The 22,597-nt window shown below is 40.2% G+C and overlaps 1 protein-coding gene across 1 annotated transcript in view; it reads right to left on the reverse strand.

Annotated features, from left to right (window-relative positions):
* Window positions 1-501: 501 nt before the first annotated feature.
* abcc4 (ATP binding cassette subfamily C member 4 (PEL blood group)) overlaps window positions 502-22,597 on the reverse strand; it is a 30,918-nt gene continuing 8,822 nt past the window's right edge. The window contains exons 5-31 of the mRNA XM_088289995.1: window positions 22,327-22,416; window positions 21,901-22,064; window positions 17,615-17,740; window positions 16,666-16,915; window positions 16,324-16,431; window positions 15,647-15,736; window positions 15,372-15,563; window positions 14,164-14,258; window positions 14,011-14,097; window positions 12,044-12,140; window positions 11,539-11,739; window positions 11,321-11,458; window positions 8,300-8,337; window positions 7,551-7,654; window positions 7,317-7,463; window positions 6,522-6,601; window positions 5,867-6,017; window positions 5,663-5,782; window positions 5,481-5,591; window positions 5,295-5,395; window positions 4,562-4,753; window positions 4,325-4,480; window positions 3,915-4,004; window positions 3,588-3,760; window positions 1,060-1,165; window positions 837-971; window positions 502-734 (exon numbers count right to left, since the gene is read on the reverse strand). Of these exons, the coding sequence (XP_088146121.1) occupies window positions 645-734; window positions 837-971; window positions 1,060-1,165; window positions 3,588-3,760; window positions 3,915-4,004; window positions 4,325-4,480; window positions 4,562-4,753; window positions 5,295-5,395; window positions 5,481-5,591; window positions 5,663-5,782; window positions 5,867-6,017; window positions 6,522-6,601; window positions 7,317-7,463; window positions 7,551-7,654; window positions 8,300-8,337; window positions 11,321-11,458; window positions 11,539-11,739; window positions 12,044-12,140; window positions 14,011-14,097; window positions 14,164-14,258; window positions 15,372-15,563; window positions 15,647-15,736; window positions 16,324-16,431; window positions 16,666-16,915; window positions 17,615-17,740; window positions 21,901-22,064; window positions 22,327-22,416 (3,432 nt within the window). The 3' untranslated portion in view covers window positions 502-644. The remainder of the gene's footprint in view (window positions 735-836; window positions 972-1,059; window positions 1,166-3,587; window positions 3,761-3,914; window positions 4,005-4,324; window positions 4,481-4,561; window positions 4,754-5,294; window positions 5,396-5,480; window positions 5,592-5,662; window positions 5,783-5,866; window positions 6,018-6,521; window positions 6,602-7,316; window positions 7,464-7,550; window positions 7,655-8,299; window positions 8,338-11,320; window positions 11,459-11,538; window positions 11,740-12,043; window positions 12,141-14,010; window positions 14,098-14,163; window positions 14,259-15,371; window positions 15,564-15,646; window positions 15,737-16,323; window positions 16,432-16,665; window positions 16,916-17,614; window positions 17,741-21,900; window positions 22,065-22,326; window positions 22,417-22,597) is intronic.

Raw genomic sequence — 22,597 nt, forward strand, 5'->3', positions numbered from 1 at the left:
TAAAACTTTTTTTTTAGGGAAGCTGATGCCATTGATATTTGCATTTTTAATGTTTCCCCATTTGGAGTAGTGTGTTGCTTTAAGCTTGAATGTACTGTGATCCATATTTTTTGTTCTTGATTTTTGTTTTAATTTGATGTACTGGGTGTGTTTGTGGAGCTAGAGAACACTTTTGTCAACAGCACAGAACGTGCAACATTTCTTATGTTCTTTCGCTGCCAAACTCAAAACAGTGATTGTATTTCCTGTATGAAAATGCAAATCTCTCTGCTTTCGTTATTTTCATGTGGTGATATTATGATTATCGCTCAACTTGGACCTTCCTCTAACAAGTTGGCTTATTGATGCAGTTTTAGTCTGTAGCAGGCTCCCAATGACCATAAACGAGTTAAAAAGCTGCTCAAAATTTGAAACACTCAATATGCTCACAAGACACTTATTTCCAAAAGTGTTTTCCGTGGCTTATCAGAGCACACATTAAAACAAAGTGACAACTGCAGATTGAAAACAAGGCGGCGTTTTTATGTGTGAAAAACCAAGTATGCAAAATAAATACATGCACGTCTACAGTTTGTACAGCAGTGGTTCGCATCATGTGCGTACATTCGGCATGCGTCTGGACACTCTCCAATGTAGTGTGCGGCTCACAGAGCTGTCTCAAAGATGACCAGACTCCTATCTGCTCCATCTGCCTCCATGCTACTATAGTTGGGTCGGCTTCTGCTGTCATAAGCCTGAAACATGTGCATGCAGGCATTAGTTGATGTTTTCCTGATGTCTCATGTGGACAAATTGTGTCGCATTCCAAAATGCGCAAACTTTCCACAGGGACTTGCCTTTTTAGCTGCCTCCAGCAAGGCTGCAGCCTCCTGCTTGCCAGACTGCTGCACCATTTTATGAAAAATCGAAGAGGAGTCTCGGAGAAGTGTGTATGGCTCATCATATGCGTTGATTTTCCCCGCATCTAGAACCTGGAGCCATGTGCGTTAGTAAATTTAGTAAATAAGCTTCATGTGAGAAATATATATGCATTATCTGAATATGAGTGAGAGGCAGCACCAGAATGCGATCGCTGTCTATGATGGTGTTGAGGCGATGGGCGATGGTGAGAACGGTGCATTCTTGGAACTTCTCTCGGATGGTTCTCTGGATCAGTTCATCTGTCCTGCAAACACGGAATGGCTGTTAAACTATAGCCCGTTTTAGCCTTCCAAATGAAACCAGAATGATTAGTCATAACTTTTTTGCATGTCAACAAGCCAATGGAATCAGATCTCGCCAAAAAACAAATCGTTTGCTTGGAGTCTGCAGGATATATTTACATGAAGTGCTCCAAGTACTCTGCCATCTTTTGTTTGGCGTCACATAAGACCTGAATAGGTCCTACTTCAAATGCAGTGGCATCCTGTCAGGTTTTCCAAAGCCTTCTCCGTAAGCCCAAACACTAACAGAAGCACAGGCCAACATTTACAACTTAAATGAAGTTGTAATGGTTAAGGTTCAACAGTCTTTTGTCTTCGTTTCGTAGCGTGCGTCTGAGCCACGCGACTTCCACCCATTTATGGGTTGTTCTTCTGGCCAATCAGATTTCAGTTTCGATGTGCTGCCATGCACGCATTTCATCGTACGCCTTCACAAACTTGAGTGCTGACCTGATCAGATTTTAGATTCACTGCTTGAATGCCTTCTTGAAGGCCGGGTAACGAGTGAGCTTCTCCATCCTCTAATTGGTTCAGCTACGTTTGGCTTCTGATTGGGTGAGCTTGATGTGCATCATTTACAAAGAAGGATGATGTCTGACCATGATTAAAAATTCACTTTAAAGGAGCTCTTTTCAAGCAAAAAAAAAAAAAACTTGGTGAGACTAGGTCAACCATCACTCTTGCTGGCTGGCATGATTCAACTCAGAAAATCACTTTTCTGAGCACTTTTACACCTTGTACACATGAGTGGAACAATTACCTTACATAGTCAGCAAAGAAACTCTGCATTGGCATCAGTGCTGAGTACAATGTGATTTATTAAGTTTTTATATTGACAAATACGGATTATGAACTGCTGTATTGTAGTGTGGAGGTTTGGACTTGTGCAGGTGATTTATTGGAAGAAAGTAACTGTATTTTTTTGCTTGAATAATAATGGTATACAGCTTCAAAAACGTGAAATGCCTCTCTCTCTAATTTAATGGCACACATCGGCCTCTTTCGTATGTGGATATAAATCGGGTATGTCTGCAATGTGATTGCTCATCTGTACACATACGACCTATACGCCGACAGATGTTCAATGGTAGAGTGCTTGGGTGGGAAACAACAGTTTAGCGACACACACCTTGCAGTGCAAACATAGCCAGTTATATTGCGGGTTTTTTTTGTACATTATTTTGTGACATGATGGTGGTGGACTGGGTCACAAAATATGCCACGGAAGGCTCAGGTCCAAAACTCATTGCCTGCCATTGATTAAATGAGCTCACAATCCAGTCTGTTTCATATAACGTGTGACCTTGCTAGGGTCATGGGTGAGCTGTCGCTTACCCCAGATGACATTGGTCACCAACCAATCACAGTTCAGACAGTCAAACAAACCTTTCACCCGTATATTCACACCTAGAGACAATTTAGAGTCTTCATGTTTCTGAGGTGAGATTCAACCTTTGAACCTCTGCACATACCTCCCTTTCAATTGATTTACTTTTTGATCCACTTTAAAAAGGACTGAGTTTGGTTTGTTTAAAAGAGACCTTTCCTGCATTTCCATTCTTAAATCACTGGCACAATGCCAGAGGGATCTTTCGATTTGTGGGCAGAGAATTGCCCACCTTCCTCTGTGTAACAATGATTTGAAATCGAAAAAAATCTTGAAAACAAAATAACATTTCAGGATTGTGACTGACGTAGGACTGAAAGCTGGGCTGTTGTTTGTTGCACACCACACTCTACATGTCCATCCATTCTTCATCTGTTCCGCTTCTCACGAGGGCACCTATCCTACTCGTATGCGATTTCAACCCTCTGAAACCAGCTTAGGCGTGAATGACGTGTGAATTGTTGTCAAGTGCCCTATGATTGGCTGCCGACCAATCCAGGGCGTACTCTTGCCTCCCACCTAAAGTTACCTGGGACAGGCTCACAAAATCCGATTCATGAATGCATGCTGGTATTGCCATTCTTTCCACAGGCAGTACCCATGGCGGAAATGCAAGCCTGTTCAGGTGTAACCAGTATAAGTCATAACATGCCAGTTTGAGTAGGTGTTCTACCACTTGGTGGAGAGGTGTCATATCTTTTTGTTCTCCAATTGTCCCATGTGGACAATGTGTTTGAAGCGCTTCGCATCAAATGTTACACACTAACTGTAAGACAATTGCCCGTCTCTGCTCAAGCGTAGTCCACTTCAGAAAAAGACCTCTTATTAAGGTGGCAATTACGGATACATGTCCACCTTTTCAAAAGGTAGACATGTATCAATAACTGTTAGTGTGAGTGAAACATGCTGTCGGGAATAACTGTGCCAAAGCTCGCTTCAGCACACATGGTCCAGTTTAAGTGGGCGCCCTTTTATAAAGGTGGCTTTAAGTTGACTACCTGGGGTCCACGTTAGCAGTGGCCTCATCAATAATGAGGATGCGGTTCTTCCTCAAGAGGGCTCTGGCCAGACACACCAGCTGCCTCTGGCCCACACTGAAGTTGGAGCCAGACTCAGCCAGAACAGTTTCCAGTTTTCCCGGAAGCTCTTCTACCACGCCCTTCAGCTGGACCTGCAGCCCACACAAAGAAAGAAAAAAAAATAATTCTCAATATGTCCAAGCCTAGAATGTCTGCAGTCTTAAATAAATCTGATGGAATTATTTTTAAAATGTGCTTATGTCACGTGACAGTCTGCATGATTGATTCTGCTTGCATGCATGTCACCTCTTGTAGCGCATTCCACAGCTCCTCGTCGGAATGCTGGTTAAAAGGATCAAGGTTCTTTCTCATTGAACCTGTGAACAGCACCGGGTCCTGAAGAAGGAATCGAGTGGAACATAAATAAAACAGACAAACGTGCAAATGTATTTTACCCTCAATGCAAAAGCAAGAGCTATACCACAAAACTTCCAACTTGGGACACTTCTTCACAAGGTTAGTATCGTTGACAAAAATGAATGAAATCACAAAAACTCCAATTGAAAATAAAAGTAAAAACAAGTGGTTTTGTTTGTTTTAACTAATTAAATTTACATTTACAAAATATATGAAAACTGACTATAATTACAGAGAAAATCTCAGATTTTCATCTTTAATTAATTACTTTTGGCGCAAGGTGGTGGGCTGCCATCTACCTGAGGAATGATAGACATCCTCTGACGCATGTCATGAAGGCCCAACTCAGATGTCAACACGCCGTCAATGTAGATCTTTCCTTGGGGTTCAGCCAGGCGGAAGAGAGCCGATACCAGGGAGCTTTTCCCGGCACCCGTCCGACCCACGATGCCTACCTGACATTGGGAATGACCACATCAGCTTTTTCACACATCAGTGACATCATGTTGTAACCCTCCTGACAATAACATCCCGACCTTCTCTTTGGGTTGAAATGTCACTTTCAAGTTGTCCAGAACTTTGGGACCATCCGTGCTGTAGGAAAAGCTGACCCCGTCAAAGGTCACTAGACCTTTGCTGGGCCAACCAGGAGGAGGTCGCTTTATGGTTTGCCAGGGGGCTTCACTCTCCAGTTCGGTGTATTCCACCACCCTCTCCACTGATGTCATCTGTTACCAGGTTGACCATATATTAATTTGTATTCCAGCTCACAGAACCATAATTTCAACTGACCGAAAGACGAAACAATATTTAATTCACTCAATATTATACAGGACGACAAAAGGCTGGAAAATTTCTAGCAAATTCCCAAAGAGTTTGTAGTCAATTTCTTGTGGGAAGTTGTAAGATAAGATGAAGCATTTAAACCTGACAGAAGTTATGCTGGGAAATTGGAGAAATATTTTTGATTTGATGGGAATTTACTGGAAATTGGGGTTAATCTAATGAAATCCACACAAAATAAGTAGCGTACCTTGCCCACATGCAAGAGCATCACAGTACATTAATTGCTCAATTTTTTTCCCCACTTCACTCGAGCTGTGACGTATCAGAAGCTTGCTTGTACTGCAAGAATATTTTCTCTAACTAAATTTTCTATCAAGAGCCAACCAACGATGTAGCAATTAAATTTCCGTTTGTTTAATCTCTTGATCTCTCCTATTTATTCCCACGGAGAGTTCTTGCTATTTTGGAACCCTCGCCTCATACCAGGTTCTCCACCTCAGCGCTCTGCCGGACCCCCCACTGGAACATGCCCATGAGAGTGATCGAGTAGCTCAAAGCCAAACCCACAGAGCCGGCGTCCAGTTCTGCCAGGAAAAACACATTTCACAAACCCTTTCATGTAACCGTTACACAATTTGCATTCTTCATTATGGGAGAAGACTTCCTTACGGTCTCGGAGCAGCAGGCAGCCAAATGTGGTGATTGTCACAAAGATGGCGCACATGCCATCAAGGCGTACGGCAAACCAGCGAGACGTGGTCAGGAAAAGAAACCACGCCGCTGTTTCAGGAGCACAGGTTACAATGGTCATTGTTTGTTGCATCAACAAACACTGACTCTCCTCAAACAACCTGAGTGCAGATCTTGATGGGCGTCAAAGGCCTTTTGGAAGCGGCCCTCTGCTCTGAAGGCTCGAATAGTCCACAAGCCCTGCAGAGAGGAAGACAGGTGCGAGAAAACTGGACTCCGAGCTGCGAGAGAGGAGGGGAACTCATCTTAAGAATTATTCAGGCACACTAGTGTGCACGTGTTTATTGCCTGTGGCGGACACTCACTTGTGGACTCAAGACGTTTGATGTCTCTGGAGGTCTCCAAGAAGTAGCGCCGGAGGAAGAGGAAGACAATGAGTAGGGGGATCACAGGAAGGAGAATCCAGGGGATCACACCCACGGCCACTGCAACCACTCCGAGGATTTGCAGAAAAACCTGAGAACAAAAAATACCAACCGACTCAAAGCAACTTTAGCCATTAATGTCTTTTTATGTACAAATAAGAATGAGTGAAATCTAACATGCATGGAAGGGGCTCAGTAAGGGGTGGTATAATTCACACAGATGTAACCTCACAACTACTACGAGATTGTCAGCTATGCCTTGGCTACATAGCACACATGAAAGAGAAATCATTGTTTATTGTACCATCCACAGTCAGGGTTTCGCAAAATAAAGGGCACCCAAATATACCAACTTTGGCTAATACACTTATAATACAAGCAGGAACAATTCTAAGTAAATGGCAACATTTTGCGGAGCTTAATTTAGTAGATAATGCCACTTTCTTTTTCATTTATTAGCAATTTTAATATATATATATAATATATATTTTAATATTGCTGTAAGCATGTACTTTTTTTCCTCTGGTTGAAACTCCAGCAGACGGGTGACAGTTTGTAGACATCTTAATTGACTTGATGACTCTAGATTTCATACCTGAATGAAATCAACAAAGGTCCATGGCATGGTGGAATCCAGCTGGCCAATGTCCTTTGAAAACCGGTTTAAAACTCTGCCTGAGATCAAACAGGACACAAAAGCCTCATTTATACCAAGAAGTAGAGTTCAGTCTATATCACTGCACAGCATTCCCTCCTCTTGTACATTTTTAATTAATAGGCCAAGAAAAAAAACATGTATTGTAATCATCCTCTTTTACCTTAATTACGTTAAAATTATGTCATACTGCCATGTTGACAATATTTACATCTGACATCTACAATGCCATGAAAAAGTATCAAATTTTATTTATATAACACTTTTCATACATAAACTGCAGCTCAAAGTGCTGTACAATAAAAACATCCAAATTACAACAAAAAAAAATTTTCTTTTTTTTTTTCACAGATCGTTTCAGAACCTCAAACCAATTTTAATATCACAAAGACAACCACAATGAATGACCGTGGTTCAATCCTAAAGCCTAGAAGTGGCTTTGTGAACTTAAAAGTCAGATATCATATTTCTTGATTCAATAAATCTGGCGAAAATTAAGCCTAAATTTGACCAGTTATTTGGAATGGAGCTTTTCAAAACTTATGGTTAACCAGTTAACACAGAACCAGATAGGTTTTGATTTTTTAAATTTGTCACCCCCAAAAAAATCGGTATTAATAAATGGACTTAGCCTCTCTATAATAATCAAATTTGCATAGTGAAATATTAATATGAAAAATAAAAATCACAAATCAGTCAAAAGATTTCCCACCACACCTTCTGACAGTTGCTCACCTATGGGGTTGACGTCAAAGAAGCGCACATGAGTACGAAGGATGGCGGTGAACATGCTGTTGTGTAAAGCCTGTGTACTCCTCACCAGCACGTTGAACATCAGCAAAGTCCTCACAAAACCAAAAATGATGGTAGCTGCTGTCAAACCTGTGAAATAGCAGCAGAGGTACAGATTCCCACTTTGTAGTTTTATAACAAGCCAGGTAGGCAAACAGCTGACTCAGTGTCTGTCACCTCCATAAATGCCCAAGTAGAATTTAAGGTCCAGCTCTTTGGAAACTTTGGTGAAGTTGTGCTCCATGGTGCTGTTGGTGTCCAGTTTGCCTTGCTCTTCAGCCCTGATGACATGCAACAAATTGCTTCTTTGATACTTTGCTCACTCGAGAATTGATGTTGACTACGTTGTAAGATGCTCCAGTTCCACACTCTCACAGCTATTATTTAATGTTGCTGTTTACCCTGTACATGATAATGGAAGTATAAGTTGAGTAAACGAATACCAAACCTCAAACAGGAGAGTGCACTTGCCATTATACAATTGATAAGAACTTCAATTCTTCCAAGAGCAAAATATGCATGTGGCTCATTTCTAATTCATTGGGAGTGTCTGGTTTGTTTGCACCTGACTTTGCATTGCAACAAGCGTTGGTGCAAATGTAACTTGCAATCAGACGTGCAACAATGATAGGCATTCGTTGTTTATTTGGATTCTACCGAGAGCAAATCCAGTTTCAGGTCTCTGTTGTTTTAAAAAAATAAAGAAATGACTGCATTTCCTTCACATTGTCATATTACATTTGTTTTCCCGGACAGATGAGTAACTCAAACTTGTAATTTCTTCCTGGTGGAACCCTTCTTTAAAACAATATGATATTTATATAGTAACTAAAAATAAGTACAGTGACTTTCACATGGACTACAATGTTCAGTGTTGCCACAAAACAAACAAATCCACCTTGGGAGGGTGTGGTCCCTCAACTTACCAGTAAGCCAGCCACCAGTCCTGCACAATGTACGCCACCTGCAAAATGTTGTGTTAGTGTTTCACTGAATTTCACACGTCACATGCCTATTTTTAGATTTTAGTGAACTCCTCTTTATGCGTGTGAAAATTCCAGAATTGAATCCATCGTCCATTCATTAATTTTCTATATACTGCTAAACCTTATCAGGGTCACGAGCAGGGCTTGACAATGGGACGATAATTCAATTCCAAAATGTATCGCGTAAGTCACGTGATCAATATCAATAGAAAATGCCTTCAATAAAATGTTCGATAGAAAAAAATAAGAACGCATACCACAACCGAGGTATTGAGTGTGTTCATATTGAGTCGAAAGCTAACGAAAGAAATGTGTTTTCAAACGAATTTTAACAGTGGACAAAGAGGGGGCTTGGTTGGGTGGAGGAGCTCGGAGAGGTACACTGGGGAGAGTTTTAAAGACAAACAGAAGTATCTTAAAATGAACTTAAAGTTCCCTGGGAGCCAGTGGAATGAGGCCAAGATTGGGGTTATGTGATCTGTCTCCAGCAAAAAGACGGGCAGCAGCATTTTGGACCACGTCTGTCTTCTTTTCTTTGAAATGCAAGAAATTGAGAGACATTCCATGTTTTCGTGGGATGGAAGCTAGGAGCAGCAAGTATAAGAAAAACAGCAAGGGCCCCAAAACAGAACCTGGTGGAACACCACACGACACAAGAGAAGAGCGGGACTCAGTGAAAACGAACACAAAAGGTCCTGCCAATCAAATAGGATCCAAACCATTCTAGAGTGCTACCACTAATGCCCACCCAGTCCTGTAAACGAGCCAGAAGAATACTGTGGTCCACCATGTCAAACGCTAGTTAGATCTAACAGGACAATACATTACAATACTATTTTATTTATATAGCACAATGCACAACAGCTGGAGCTGTAACAAAGCACTTTCCATATGCCGTAAAATAAATTAGCAGGTTGTTAAAACACAAATTAAAGACACACTTAGTCTCCAGTGTCATTTGCCCGGAGGATATCATAAAAAAAACTCATAGCAGAGCTTACTCTGGGCTATGCCTTTTCTTGAAACCTGACTGGAAAACCTCCATGACATGGTGTGCATCCAAGAAAGATCTTAACTACACTTGCGCCACCTTTTCCAGAATTTTAGAAATCCCTGTAATGCGGAAACACCACAAAAATAAAAATGAAAAAATTAAATAAAATGTGTTTTTTACAGGACTGTGAAAATATTGTACAATAAAATGACATCAATTCAACCCTTTTTTCCATGGATTCAACGGTATAAAAAAAAAATCAATATTGACCAACATGAATTACTTATATTGCAATATACTTTTTTCTTTAACTTCTTGACTGTTTTTTCCAGAGTTACTTGGCGCTCAGCATTTTCACATGCAACTTTGTTGTTGCATAATAGTGATTATGCGCTGCAAATGGACTCACTCAGCAAAACAGGTTGAAGCACTTATGTAAAGTTCAGATGACCTCAGGTGCTCTATGTCAGGGGTAAAGCAATTGTAGAACTACAACACATCTACGCAGTTTTGCTGTCTTGAATATTTACTAAAAATGAGCAAATCCAATGTTAGGACCACAGCCATGAAGAAAACACAATTTTAGCAAGTTCAGATTAGTTATATCGTCAGGCAGTTGCTTTGCTAGTTATTGCAGGATGCACAGAACGGCATCTAACATGTTTTCCAGGTTAGGTCACATCACATTCCACATGAAGCAGATGATGTTAACTACAGTACATGTAATTAAATCTGACTAAAGAGTCCAGAAACAAATCAATTCGTATTTGGGTTTCCCCCAGGAACTCTGGAGTACAAGATTTTGTAGAACGCTTCAAAGGCATCCCGTATTTCATTCAATTTATGTTTTAAGTTGTTTCGTCCTTGTGCCTCTAATTCCATGAAAAGTGTTTTCTGACATCTTTCTCCTCATCTTCCATGCTAATATTTTCTGAGATAGGAATCACTGTCATAATATCTTTACTCTTGGAGTTTTTCTTTATATCTTGTGTGATCAAATTAGAATTGTTTTTATCTAATTTATGCTTTGTTTCTAATCCTGTCAGTTTGTTTTGTAATTTGATTTCTTATTCTCTCCTTATGTGAGGATGTTGCTATGATTTTCCCTCCTGAGAACAGTCTTTAAAGGGTCCCACAAAATAGGGGGTTCAACCTCTCCATTATCATTGAGCGCCACATAAGACGCTATTGCATGGTGCCATTCTTGATTGCATCCTTTCTCCCCATATTCACCCCTCTTTTTTAAACAAGTTCTGCTGAGTTTATATATTTTTTATCATTTTGAGGGGCGAGATTGTTTCGACTCGAGGGACCCATTGCACTAGGCTCCCATTCGTGCCAATGACCAAGCTGGAACCGTTCAAGGTCGACCTTTCTGACCCAGAGAATGTACGTGTTTTGGAAGCAACATTGTCAACTTGTCAAAGTCTGCCAACTTGAACAAGAAAACCTCTTTCATGAATGCCGAGACACTTTATGTCAACTTGGTGATGGCATAGGGGATTGAACCACATTTGAGGCTTTGATACACACAAGTGTGTCTGGACCAATGAGCATTCGCTGTGGGCAGCCAGTGTGCAAGGGACTACCGTAGTCTCACATTGCGATGGGTTCATTATTACAGATGCCGTTTGAGGATATAAAAAAAATTCAACCCACCAAAGTGGCTAATGAAAGTAACGGACCGATGAAATTCACTCGAATCTGGCGGGTTGGCAGGTGTTATTGTCAAGCCCTGGTCGCAAGCGAGCTGCAGCCTATCCCAACTGATTTTGCGCAAAAGGCAGACTACAGCCTAGAATGTTTGCAGCCTGGACCAAAGTCGGACGAGTTTTATCACTACAGCACAATCAGTGACTTGTTGAACTGTGCCGAGACAGGAATGAATTCCACAATGATTTTACAATGATAAATATTTCCATTCCTTGGCCTGTTAAGTGTGATTAAGCAGTTTTACTTTATCTTACCTGAGCCAGAACGTTCAGGAGCATCGCAACGACCACAACCAAAATGCTGGCACCAGCCCGCAGGTACTTCAAGTACATACTCAATCCGATGGATCCCTGTGCACGACTCTCTTCTGCCACTCTGTGCACTGGCTCAGCCTGTGAGCGGGAGAACAGTTCTGTTGCATCAGAGGTTTCATCATTTGAGATCTTTTTGCAATCACAATCATTGTACAAACCTCTAAATGTTCTCCATCCTGGACCGAGTACACGGAAGAGGTCTGAGACCGCACTGAGTTCTGGGACAAAGTCCGGCTTCGGGAGGAGAGATCTGAGGGAGGGTGATGGGGCTCCTCCTCTTCATCCTTTTTCAGGAGTGACGTGAAATCCAGCCCGGACCGCTGTAGCTCCGTGTATGTACCCTTGGCAACCATGTGACCCTGGAAGAAGTATAGATCAATGCAACTGATTTGTAATTGTACATGCATGTCAGTCTTGGAAGAGTCATCACTTGTTTGGTGGCAAGAGTAGGAGCCACACAAACAATGGCGAGTGTGCACACTACACACAGGGAACTGTTTCGTAGCTATTGCCTGAACTGCAAGAACCATCCAAAAATGTACTGGTTCATGACGCATTCATGTGTAGTAATTGGTGCATAGAACATAAATTGCAAAGAACATTTTTGACATGACTTCTCATTTCAGGGTTGTGGGCATTGCAAAAGCAATTGAATGCACAGACCTCCTTGAGGACCACAATCTGGTCTGCTCCCTTCAGGTACTGTAGTTGGTGGGTGACCAGGATGCGGGGTTTGTTCTTCAGCAGGCCACAGATGCACCTGGGTTAACAATAAATGTTCAACAATAAAATAGCTGAGTCTTTTTATTTTCTGTTATGGAACACTGCTGTTATATAAGAGGAACAGTGTATCAGGAAGCGCCATTGTCACATCAAGACCAGCACCGCACCTCTTCCTGCCTTACTTGAAACACATTGCTTCCTCTTTACTGCTTGGGTTTCATTTAGATCTGTGTCCAGTTCTACACGTTACTTTGTTTCTCAAAAAAAATTATAGAATCATAGGCGTATCTAGCCTATTTTGGTGGTTCTGAAGCATTCCCAAAATTTGTGAGGTTGACACCTCTCCCCTTTTGCCTGAAAAAAAATGGTTTGATCCACCTCACCCCTCCCACCTCTGCAGTGGAGCACCAGCACCGCAAACTGTCTGTTTTCCTTTCCGTTATCCTGTCACACTGAAAGTGAATGTTCCATGCTTTAAAATGGATATGACACATTTCTTAACTCTTAACTAACAACACAAATTTGTCATTACAGGCAATTTTTTTTCTGCATTTACTGTTGAACCAAGTTGCTAGGTAGGACCTGGATAAAGTATTTTTCAAGCTAGGAACGCTACAAGACACCTAACATATCAGTGAACTTGACTTTATACAGCCCATGGACATTAGTCATCATCTTAATGAACTAGAGGATTCACTATTTGGTTAATTTCACCATATTAGAAGGCGAAGAACTGGGAGACTGCCTTTCTCGAAAAGTGGTAGAAATTTGGAACTCACTGTAGAGAAGAGGTTGACTCCAGAAACATACATACTGTCAATGCATATGTTGAGGAGCTACTGCATCATAATGAGTTGCCCTTCTCACAATTAGGGAGGCCAGTCTGTTGATATTTTACAACCCCTTTCTCCTGTGCTGTGGTTTGTCATTTAAACAACCTTGATTGTATTTGGTTTATTCTCTGACTTCCTGCGCAAGTTTTTTTCATTTTTTGGAGCGGTAAGTGCTACAACAGTAAACCAGCAGCCGGTCAATGCATAGCTCCCAAAGAACCGCACACACCACCATGACGCCAACCCCAAACGTAGAGCCTGCACCCTCTACATTCAGGCCGTTTTTTAAAAAACATTTCACGCTACATAAGCAACAAATGGCGCCATACACCTAAATTTGTGTTCGATCAGGGGTTTTATGCAGTCAATTTTGATAACGGACAATTTACCAATACAGATTCCAATAATGATCAAATGGATTAGCTCCACACTCTCAAATCACATAAAATCTCCACACAGCAGCATATTTGTTATGTATACTGCACGCCCGTGCTGGGTTAAGGAAAGCGGGACAGTGCACTACATTGCACAAAGGCTGGTCTCTTGTTGGCTGCAGGCTGCCAAGTACTACCTGCGGGTAATCGCTATTTGCGATCGACAATGAAAGGGTCAACATTTGCCAATCGCGTACTTTTCAAGATTGATCAAGATTGGTGGCCGATCGATTGAAGAACCACTAGTTTAAGCCTCAAAAAAGTAATTTACAAATACACCACCATACAAATGTCAACATGGGGGTAAAAATCTACACCAATAAAGTGGAGTTACTCCTGAAAAAAAAAACAGAAAAGATGCAAGTTTACAAAAGAAGAAAAGAAGTCACGATAATTGAATTAACGCAGAAAACTCATACAGGGAAAAAATGTTTTCCCTTTATTCTACATTTTAAATGCTATAATATTCTGTACAAAAGTGGAGATAATCTCCTTTGAAAAGTTAAACATACATTTTTGAAATAGTCATGTTTGGGTGAAAAAAAAGGTTAGAATGAAATATAAGCCATTCCAAAGTGGGATAAGTTTTCCTGGGTTGTGTTCCTGTTTCAAAATCAAGAAATTTTATTTTTATTCTTACTGTTCAAAGAGATGCCTTCCGACTTCAGCGTCCACAGCACTGAGAGGATCATCCAGGAGGTAAATATCAGCATCCTGATACACAGCTCTGGAGAAACACCAACATTCACTTAATAGTGAAACAATGACTCATTTGTTATTGCTTGCCCACTACCTGGCAAGGTTGACACGAGCTTTCTGTCCCCCACTGAGTGTGGCACCACGGTCCCCAATCAGCGTGAGGTCTCCATCCGGGAGCAGGTCCAAGTCCTGCAAAACAGTGTGGCACAAGCGGCCAGTCATGTAAACCCCAATTCCAATGAAGTTGGGATGTTGTAAACAATGTAAATAAAAACTGAATACAATGATTTGCAAATACTTTTCAACCTTGAATTGAATGCACGACAGAGACAAGCTATTTAATTTTTAAACTGAGTAAACCGATTTACTTTTTTACAAACATTCTCACTTTGATTTTGACACCAGCAACATGTTCCAAAAAAGCTGGGACAGGGGCAGATTTATTACTGTGTTATATAACATTCAATAAGCATTTGGGAATAGAGGACTTTAATTGTTGAAGCTTTGTCGTAAGAATTCTTCCCCATTCTTGTTTATGTAAAACTTCAGTGCGGCACCTTTGTAATATTTTGTGTTTCATAATGCGTCAAACATTTTCCATGGAAGATGGGTCTGGACTGTGGGCAGGCCAGTTTAATACTTACACTCACACGAGTCATTGTCTTGCTTATAAAAGCCTGTACAGCTCTTAAAAAGACGTTGCAGTGGTTTGCTCCAAAACCTGTATTTAGCATTAATGCTGCCTTCACTAATGTGGACGTTACACAAAATCCATGATTTCCAAATGCAATTTGAAATGTGGACTGATCAGACCACAGCATAGTTTTCCACGTTCCATCAGTACACTTTAGATGAGCTCTGACCCAGAGAAACTGGCAGTTTCTAGCTTATTTGGTATAATGCTTTTCGCTTTGCATGGTTTTTGAGCATTCCTCAACCATCCCAGTCTTTTGTTGACCGTGTCCCAGCATTTTTGGGGAAAGTGTTGCAAACATAAACTTTCAAATGAGAGATGATTTGGATTAAAACAATATTGTTTATTAGTTTGCATATTGAATGCGTACTGTATTCATTTGACTATAGGTTGCATGTGATTTCCAAATCATTGTTAAAAAATGGATGGATTCTGTTTTGATGTTTTCCACTATGTTCAACTTCATTGGAATTGTGGTTTGTGTGCATCAAAACACATGGAAAAGTAAAAAGGTCCCAACAAGTAATATTTTTCAGAGCTGAGAATACAATTATGAGGCAGTTTCCACCTATATGAGAAGAACTACAATTATCACCTGTCTTGCTCACCCGCTTGAGAGCACAAGCCCTGAGGACTTTCTCGTACATGCGCAGATCCATCTCCTTTCCAAACAAGATATTGCCGCGGATAGTGCCTGGAAACACCCAGGGCTGTTGGGCTGCATAGGTTAGCTGACCTTTGACCTTCATTGCACCCTTTTCAACAGGAAGCTCTCCCAAGATCGAGCTCAATAGCGAGGACTGGATCGAGCAAGAGGTGACAAATGAGCTCACATGTAAAGTGACACCCTCTTCTAATCTGGATTCATTTTTTCTTTTTTTACCTTCCCTGCACCCACTGGTCCAATAACCGCCAACAGCTGCTTTCCAGTCAGACTGACTGTGACATTCTGCAGACACGGGGCATCCAGACTCTGTGGAGGAGGCACACATGAGGACCTTAAGTCATGTACGCGTTAAAGATATTGTCAGCATCATTTCATGATTTTTTTTTTCAGGAAGTAACAACTGGACAGGCCTGCAAACTACAATGACATTTTTTTGTAATTATAAGTTAATTACTTTTGGTCACAGGGGATAGCCATCATTTCATATGTTACTAAATATTTATTCTTTATAGTATGTTCCAGCTGTCTTAAATATTTACTTACTTATCATTTGATATGAATAAAATACTTAACTGTATTCAAAAGGATGCTGATCAAAAGACTAATATTCAACCATTCCTCTATAATGTCCTCATAATAGTATAGAGAAGAAATGGAAATTAAATACATGATTGGTAATGCGCAGCTGTGGCCAACATTTCAGGCAGTGATTCATTCTTTTGTTTAGTTGCAGAACTGTTCTTAACTATTAAAAGAGTGTCAAGCATATATGGGAAACCTGACTCTCAAACCATCGCAATCCAAATTGAGAACTGTGGTTGATACAGCTCTTGTCGTGAACCTCATTAGACTATTGTGGACGGTGGGTGTAGTGTAGTGGGTCTATTACAAACCTTGTCCCAGTAGCACATCAGGTCCTGGATCTCAATAGCAGAATCTTGCTTCTCTGCAAGTGACAGAGGAGCACTCGTCTTTGTCATCTCATCCAGCAACAAGAACTCCTTGAACAAAACAGATAAGAAAAAGGGCAAAATTATGCATGTCTTTGATACAATAAGAACATAAACTGCTGCTGAATGATTAGCTACAGTTGGCGTGACAGATGGAAGTTCTCACATGATCAACTGAAATTCAATGATAAGAGATGGCACCAATGCCTGTCAAAAAAAATCCTATAAAATCCCATAAATGGGAGTCCATAGTTCAAACGCCGAGATGATTATACAGCGACGGACCTGGATCCTCTGAATGCTGACACGGCTCTCATAGAGTTTCTCTATGGCGCTGGGAAAGAAGAGCGTGACAGTGAGGCGCACTGCCGTGTACAGTGACACAGTCACAAAGACTCGGCTGGCTGAGATTTTGTTCCCCAACAGGACATAGAGGGTGAAGGTGATGAAGACGATGATCTTGCTGGCACAGAAGAAGGATGCCATGTTGAGGCCGCGCAAATATGAGCTCATCATGATCTGGTAGATTTCTTTCCTACAGAGAATGGAGGAAGATGATACTGGTGATAATGATGATGGTGATGAGGAGGAGGAGCACATAAATTGAAGAGATACTTTACCAATTTAGCCACTTTCAGCAGTAAAAGGTTCATATTTGTTTCTATTGTATATAATTAACACCTTTAAAACTCATTTTGCCACTTGCTGGACTGAAAATGACATCAAAATGACAAAATATTAACTTTTTTACTGCTGAAAATTGCTAAATTAGTTAAGTATTCCTTTAACAGACAAAAGACTGACTGATAGGGGGAACAGAGTAATGACTTTTACCATGACCATTTTTTTAGGTACACCGGCACAATCGATTTTTTGTCTATGCAACCACTGTCCAACGTCCTGTATACAGTTTGAAGTATCAAACGCCAACCATCCGATCCAAATATTTTCTACCATGTACCCTGTTGAGCAACAAGGGTAAACTGGAGTCTATCCAGGGAGATTTTGTGAAAAAAAAAAAACAGACTAATTTTCATTCAGAGACACAAATAGATTGTACAGATGTGTCTAATGTCGGGGTCGAGTGCACACATGGATATGTTCCAAAGACCTTAGCTGAGGTGAAGATGACATCACAGTTCAACAATGAAGCGTCTTGCACGGATCTCACAAGTCTAAACGCTTTCTCCTGATTATTCAACAACCCCCGGCTGTGACGGAACATAAATTTCACCTTCTGACATCTGACACCAAAGCAGCAAATGGTTTCTCCCAGGCATACATCTTGATGATCCTAATTCCAGACACCACCTCATTCATTGTGCGGATCCTGCTGTCAGTAAGAATGGCCGTCCTACTCCTGCAGAAGAGGGGGAGTAAATTAAGTGGAAAAAAGGTCACATTCAAAACCATGCAAAGTCAATTCAGACATTTATTTCTAAATGCACTATATTTTTGAAAATACAGTGCAGCTAGAATGTATACACAGCATTTCACTTTTTTCACATTTTATGTTACAGCCTCATCCCAAAATGGAATCAATTATTTGTTTCTCCTCAAAATTCTACATACAACACCCCAAAATGACAATGTGAAAAAGTTTGAAAATTAATTGGAAAGAAAAAGACATCACATATTCCTTGGGCAGTTTCATCATTCCTCTTTGCAGCACCTCTCAAGTCCGGGCTCCGGCTTGACCATTCAATGTCATTCACAGAGTTTCCTTGTCTTGGTTGTGTGCTTAGGGACTTTTATATTGTTGGACGTTAAACTTTCACCCCAGTCTGAGGTCCTGCGCTCTGTCACAGGTTTTCATCCAGCTTCCATCCATGATCAGAATCAGAATCAGAAATCCCTTTATTGTCATTGTACTCAAGTGTGCAACGAGATTAGAGAGCTCCCCTCTCCAGTGCAATACAACAATAATTCAGCTAAATATATAAATTAGATAAATAAGAGAATAGTTAGTGAATCGGGTATATAAAAACACATCACGTTGCTGTTCTGCAAGGTACGGGTGGTCGTGTGTGTGTGTGTGTGATATGGATAAGTTTATCACAACAGCTGAACACAAGATCCAAATAGATCAGTGTCTGTCCAGCATGTGGCTATCGCACTGCTTTTGCATTGTATCATCGAGCAACTTCAACAATGTTTAGAGGAGGAGTGAACTGATCAATCGGTAAGGATCTGAACCGGGGCCAACCTTCTTCATTTTTGAGGTCGTAATCAGCCCATCCCTTAAAATAAAACCCATCTCGTCCACTGATCTCATCTCCTTATGCAGAGGTCTGAAAAAGTCATCCACTGTCCTCTCCTGCTATAACCAATAGTCTTTTCATTTTTATTCAGGGAACTACTTCACGAACAGTGAAAATAAATAAATAAAATAAAATAAAATAACATTGTATTATCTTCCAGTATTGTTCAATGATTCACAAATGCAATTCCAATGAAGTTTGGACGTGATGTTAATCAATAAAATCAGAGTGCAATTTGTTGTGATGTAGATTGTTTGCAGATCTGATTGTTTTTCATTGTGATCGCTGGAGTCTACAGCGCGCACCTGCTGGTCATCTTCCTTAGTTGGCTTCTTAAACGCTGGAGGAGCTAGGCGCCGGAATACTGTGTTTAGTTGCCAATTCCCAGTGCACATTTGTACCTCTTGTTATTCCTGTTTTCCGTCAATAGTTTCCACATGCCATGCCTTGAGTAGGTTAGTTCTCATTCTAGTAATATTAGTGTTCCCTTGTGGCTGAGTCTTTCCTTTTATCTCATAAGTATTCGCTTTGTCTTTCTCCGTTTTTTGGCGGCTTGTTTAGTGTGTTTTATTTTTTTTTGTTTATTCTTACTCACGTCTGACGTGCTCCCTGAGTTAAATAAACTCTACTTTGTTTGATCTCTGCCTATGTCGGTTGTGTTGGGTCCACTTTGCTACACACACACATTCTTAACAGAATGATTTGCAAATCGTGTTCAACCTATATATAAATGAATACGCAACTAAGATAAGATATTTTATGTTCAAACTGATGAACCGCATTATTTTTAGCAAATAATCATTCATATGGAATTCTATGCCTGGAACATGATCCCAAAAAAGATTGAGAAATTTGAGGGCTCAATCCAAAGTGAAAAAAGACGAGTCCATATTTTAAATTCTTTTTAGAAATTGTGGCCGTCGTGTCCTCTGTGTCAAAAAGGAAACGAACCATCAGTACTGTAATGGACGCAAAGTTAAAAGATAGCATCTGTGATGGCATGGGGCTATATGGCATGAGGGACTGACACATCTGTGAAGGCACCATTAATGGTGAAGGGTATATACAGATTTTGGAAAAACTGCCATCCAAGCAATGACTTTTTCATGGACGACCCCTGCTTATTTTAGGAATACAATGCCAAACCACATTCTGCACGTTACATGCACGTTGGCTTTGTAGTAAAAGAGTGTGGGTGCTAAACTGGCCTGCCTGCAGTCCAGACCTGTCTCCATTTGAAAATGTGTAGCACATTATGAAGTGTAAAATATGACAATGGAGACCTGGGACTGTTGAACAACATACAAAGCTTCAACAACATACAAAGCTTCAACAATTAGTTCCCAAACGTTGATTTAATGTTAAAAGAAAAGGTGAAAAATGACCCTGTCCTCGCATTTTTGGAATGTGATCTAGCCATAAAAATTCAAAGTTAATTATTATTTTCTAATAAACAATAAAGTTCATCGTTTCAAAAATTAAATCTCTTTGTAGTGTATTAATTAAATATTGGTTGACCTTGATTTGCAAATCATTATATATCTTGTGTTTTTATTTGTTTAACACAACGTCACAACTTCATTGTAATTGGATCGTCAAAAATTGGTTTGGCAGGTCAGCCATTTTAAAGATCGAATATCGGTGATTGGCCAGAAAATTGTCATCGGCCTCACGATTGACTCTGGTTTCCATGTCATAATTAAAGGTGTGAATTAATTCTGCTCATGTTGTTGGTGCTCCCAAATCGCACACAAAAGTCTATTTTAGACTGGGTACAAACAAAGACAGTAGGTCTGTTATTATCCCAATTTTGCCCCTTCCGACCAAGGATCTTATGTCTTACAAAATTGTCTCATAAACTTATGCTTATGAATGAGGTGCGTTAAGAGTGTTTTTTTCTTGATATATAAGGTCCAAACCCAGTCGGTGCTGACAATCTGAAATAATTAACGTGTTTAATATTTACGACTAAAAATTTCACGTATGCTGGGGAAGCAGAGTTGACAGAACGTGGCCAATCAAGGAATTCCTTTGATTAATGAAAGAAGATGGGGGTCTGCAAAGGGTAGATAAAATCCTTTAAGATTCGAAAAATCCTTATTGTGTACCCGGCCACATGCTGGAATAAATGCTACTCACTTTGGTTTCAACACCCTCAAAACAGACTAGCGGACTGTTTGAGCTTTTTGGTGGTTTTGATTATTTATTTTGAATATTTACTCTTTTTCATTATATTGTTCCAATTTTCTTGAGAAATATTCTCAAGAAATAAAAGTGTGTTTATCTTTAAAAGGGTGTAATTGCAATATTATGCCATAATCATTAGCTGGAAAAAAATGGTAAGAAAAGCACAATATTATCGTTTATCGGAATAATTCTGGGGCAATTTATCATCAAGCAAATTGTGTTATAGTGACAGGCCAATGATGAGCGGCTTCATCCAAACATGAAGGATTTTCTCTGCGGTGTGTCAAATTTAGAAGAAAAATCTACATAAAAGAATTTTGCCAATTCCCCATTTTGAAAGACAGCACAAACACAAAGTTGGGGTAAACTGAGTACTACTAATGTGAACAAATTGATTCTTAAGTAAATTTAAGGTCGTAAATAAATGAAACAAATACTATACAGTGGAAATTCTAAGGTCAAACACATTGCGTTTTGGAATTCAGATCAACTTAAGATGGGTTTGTATTCAGTATGTAGCGCATTTTACCATTGGAAAATGCTGCCGGCGGATCGTGCCCGGTCAAAGGCCGTGGTGCTTGAGCCGTACAGATCACGGGTCAAAGCTTTGTCATGACTCAATTATAGATGGATGCAACGGAGAAAAGCCTGTCACTTTTCAAAATAAGATATTTTATAGCCTCAAATAATAAATAAGTCAGACGTGCGGCAAGTTTTCTTTTTCATCTGTGTGGTTGGGGACCTCTGCTTTACAGTACAGGTAATGTTCATAATTACATTATAACATTAATTGTCATATTATATGAACAAGTTATTATTACCATCCTTTAAAATAAAAACAGGCATAGTTCTCCACCAAAATCTAGTGGAATTACAAATTGTATGAATTCGGGTTATTACACTATAGAGATTTCACTGTGAATAATTTTATGTTGTTATTTTAGTTGGGTGGAAATGGAACCCAATTTTGTGAAGTGTTATCCTCAACCTATTCTTAACGGTGTTCTTGGATAGTGGATTTTCCTGGCTTCGGTTGTAGGAATCAAAGTCAGGAATTTCTAAAATGCGATACCTGAATTTGGAGAACAGCCTCCCGAACAGGGTCTGCACGGGCATTAGGAACATGAGGACCACCATGCCTGCCAGGCAAGATGGCCCAATTTCAAGCCACAAGAGTCCAACCACAGCAGCTGCCTGGAGTGGCCCTACCCACAGGAAGTGCAGGAAGATTGTTACCTGGGACAGAAAAAAAAAAAACAATATCCTCGGGAAAAGGCAGATCAAGATCCTAATCTCATCACACATTCCTAGAACTGAAATCAAATAACCATAACCAACAAATCGTTATCCTGCTACACATGAATTCCATGTGTATCTAATTCTGTACATTGTGGGCAGGTAATGACAATATGACAGGGGAGACACGAAAACTCTTTTTCATTACAATAACTTTCATGCTGTACTGGACTACTTGTTGCTGGCTTATTAAGCAACTTACATCATCAAACCGGTTGACATCATTGGAAAGCAGGTTCACAATCTGACCTGTAGTGGTCTTTCTCATTGCAGAACAACTGAGACACAAGGCCTAGTTTTGAAAAACAAATTCAGTTCAGCAAAAAACAAATTCAATCAAATATCCCAAATGTAAGCAAAGTGGTACAGTTTAGTTTAGCAATATCTGGGTCAACGGTACCAACAGTCATAAGTTTCAACATATTTTCTCATGCAGTTGAATAAGAAATTGTGTCCAATCCTTTGACTAGTGT

This window comes from Idiotropiscis lumnitzeri, chromosome 3 (assembly GCF_059441095.1).
Source record: "Idiotropiscis lumnitzeri isolate Australia: NSW breed Sydney's pygmy pipehorse chromosome 3, RoL_Ilum_1.0, whole genome shotgun sequence".
Lineage (NCBI taxonomy): Eukaryota > Metazoa > Chordata > Actinopteri > Syngnathiformes > Syngnathidae > Idiotropiscis > Idiotropiscis lumnitzeri.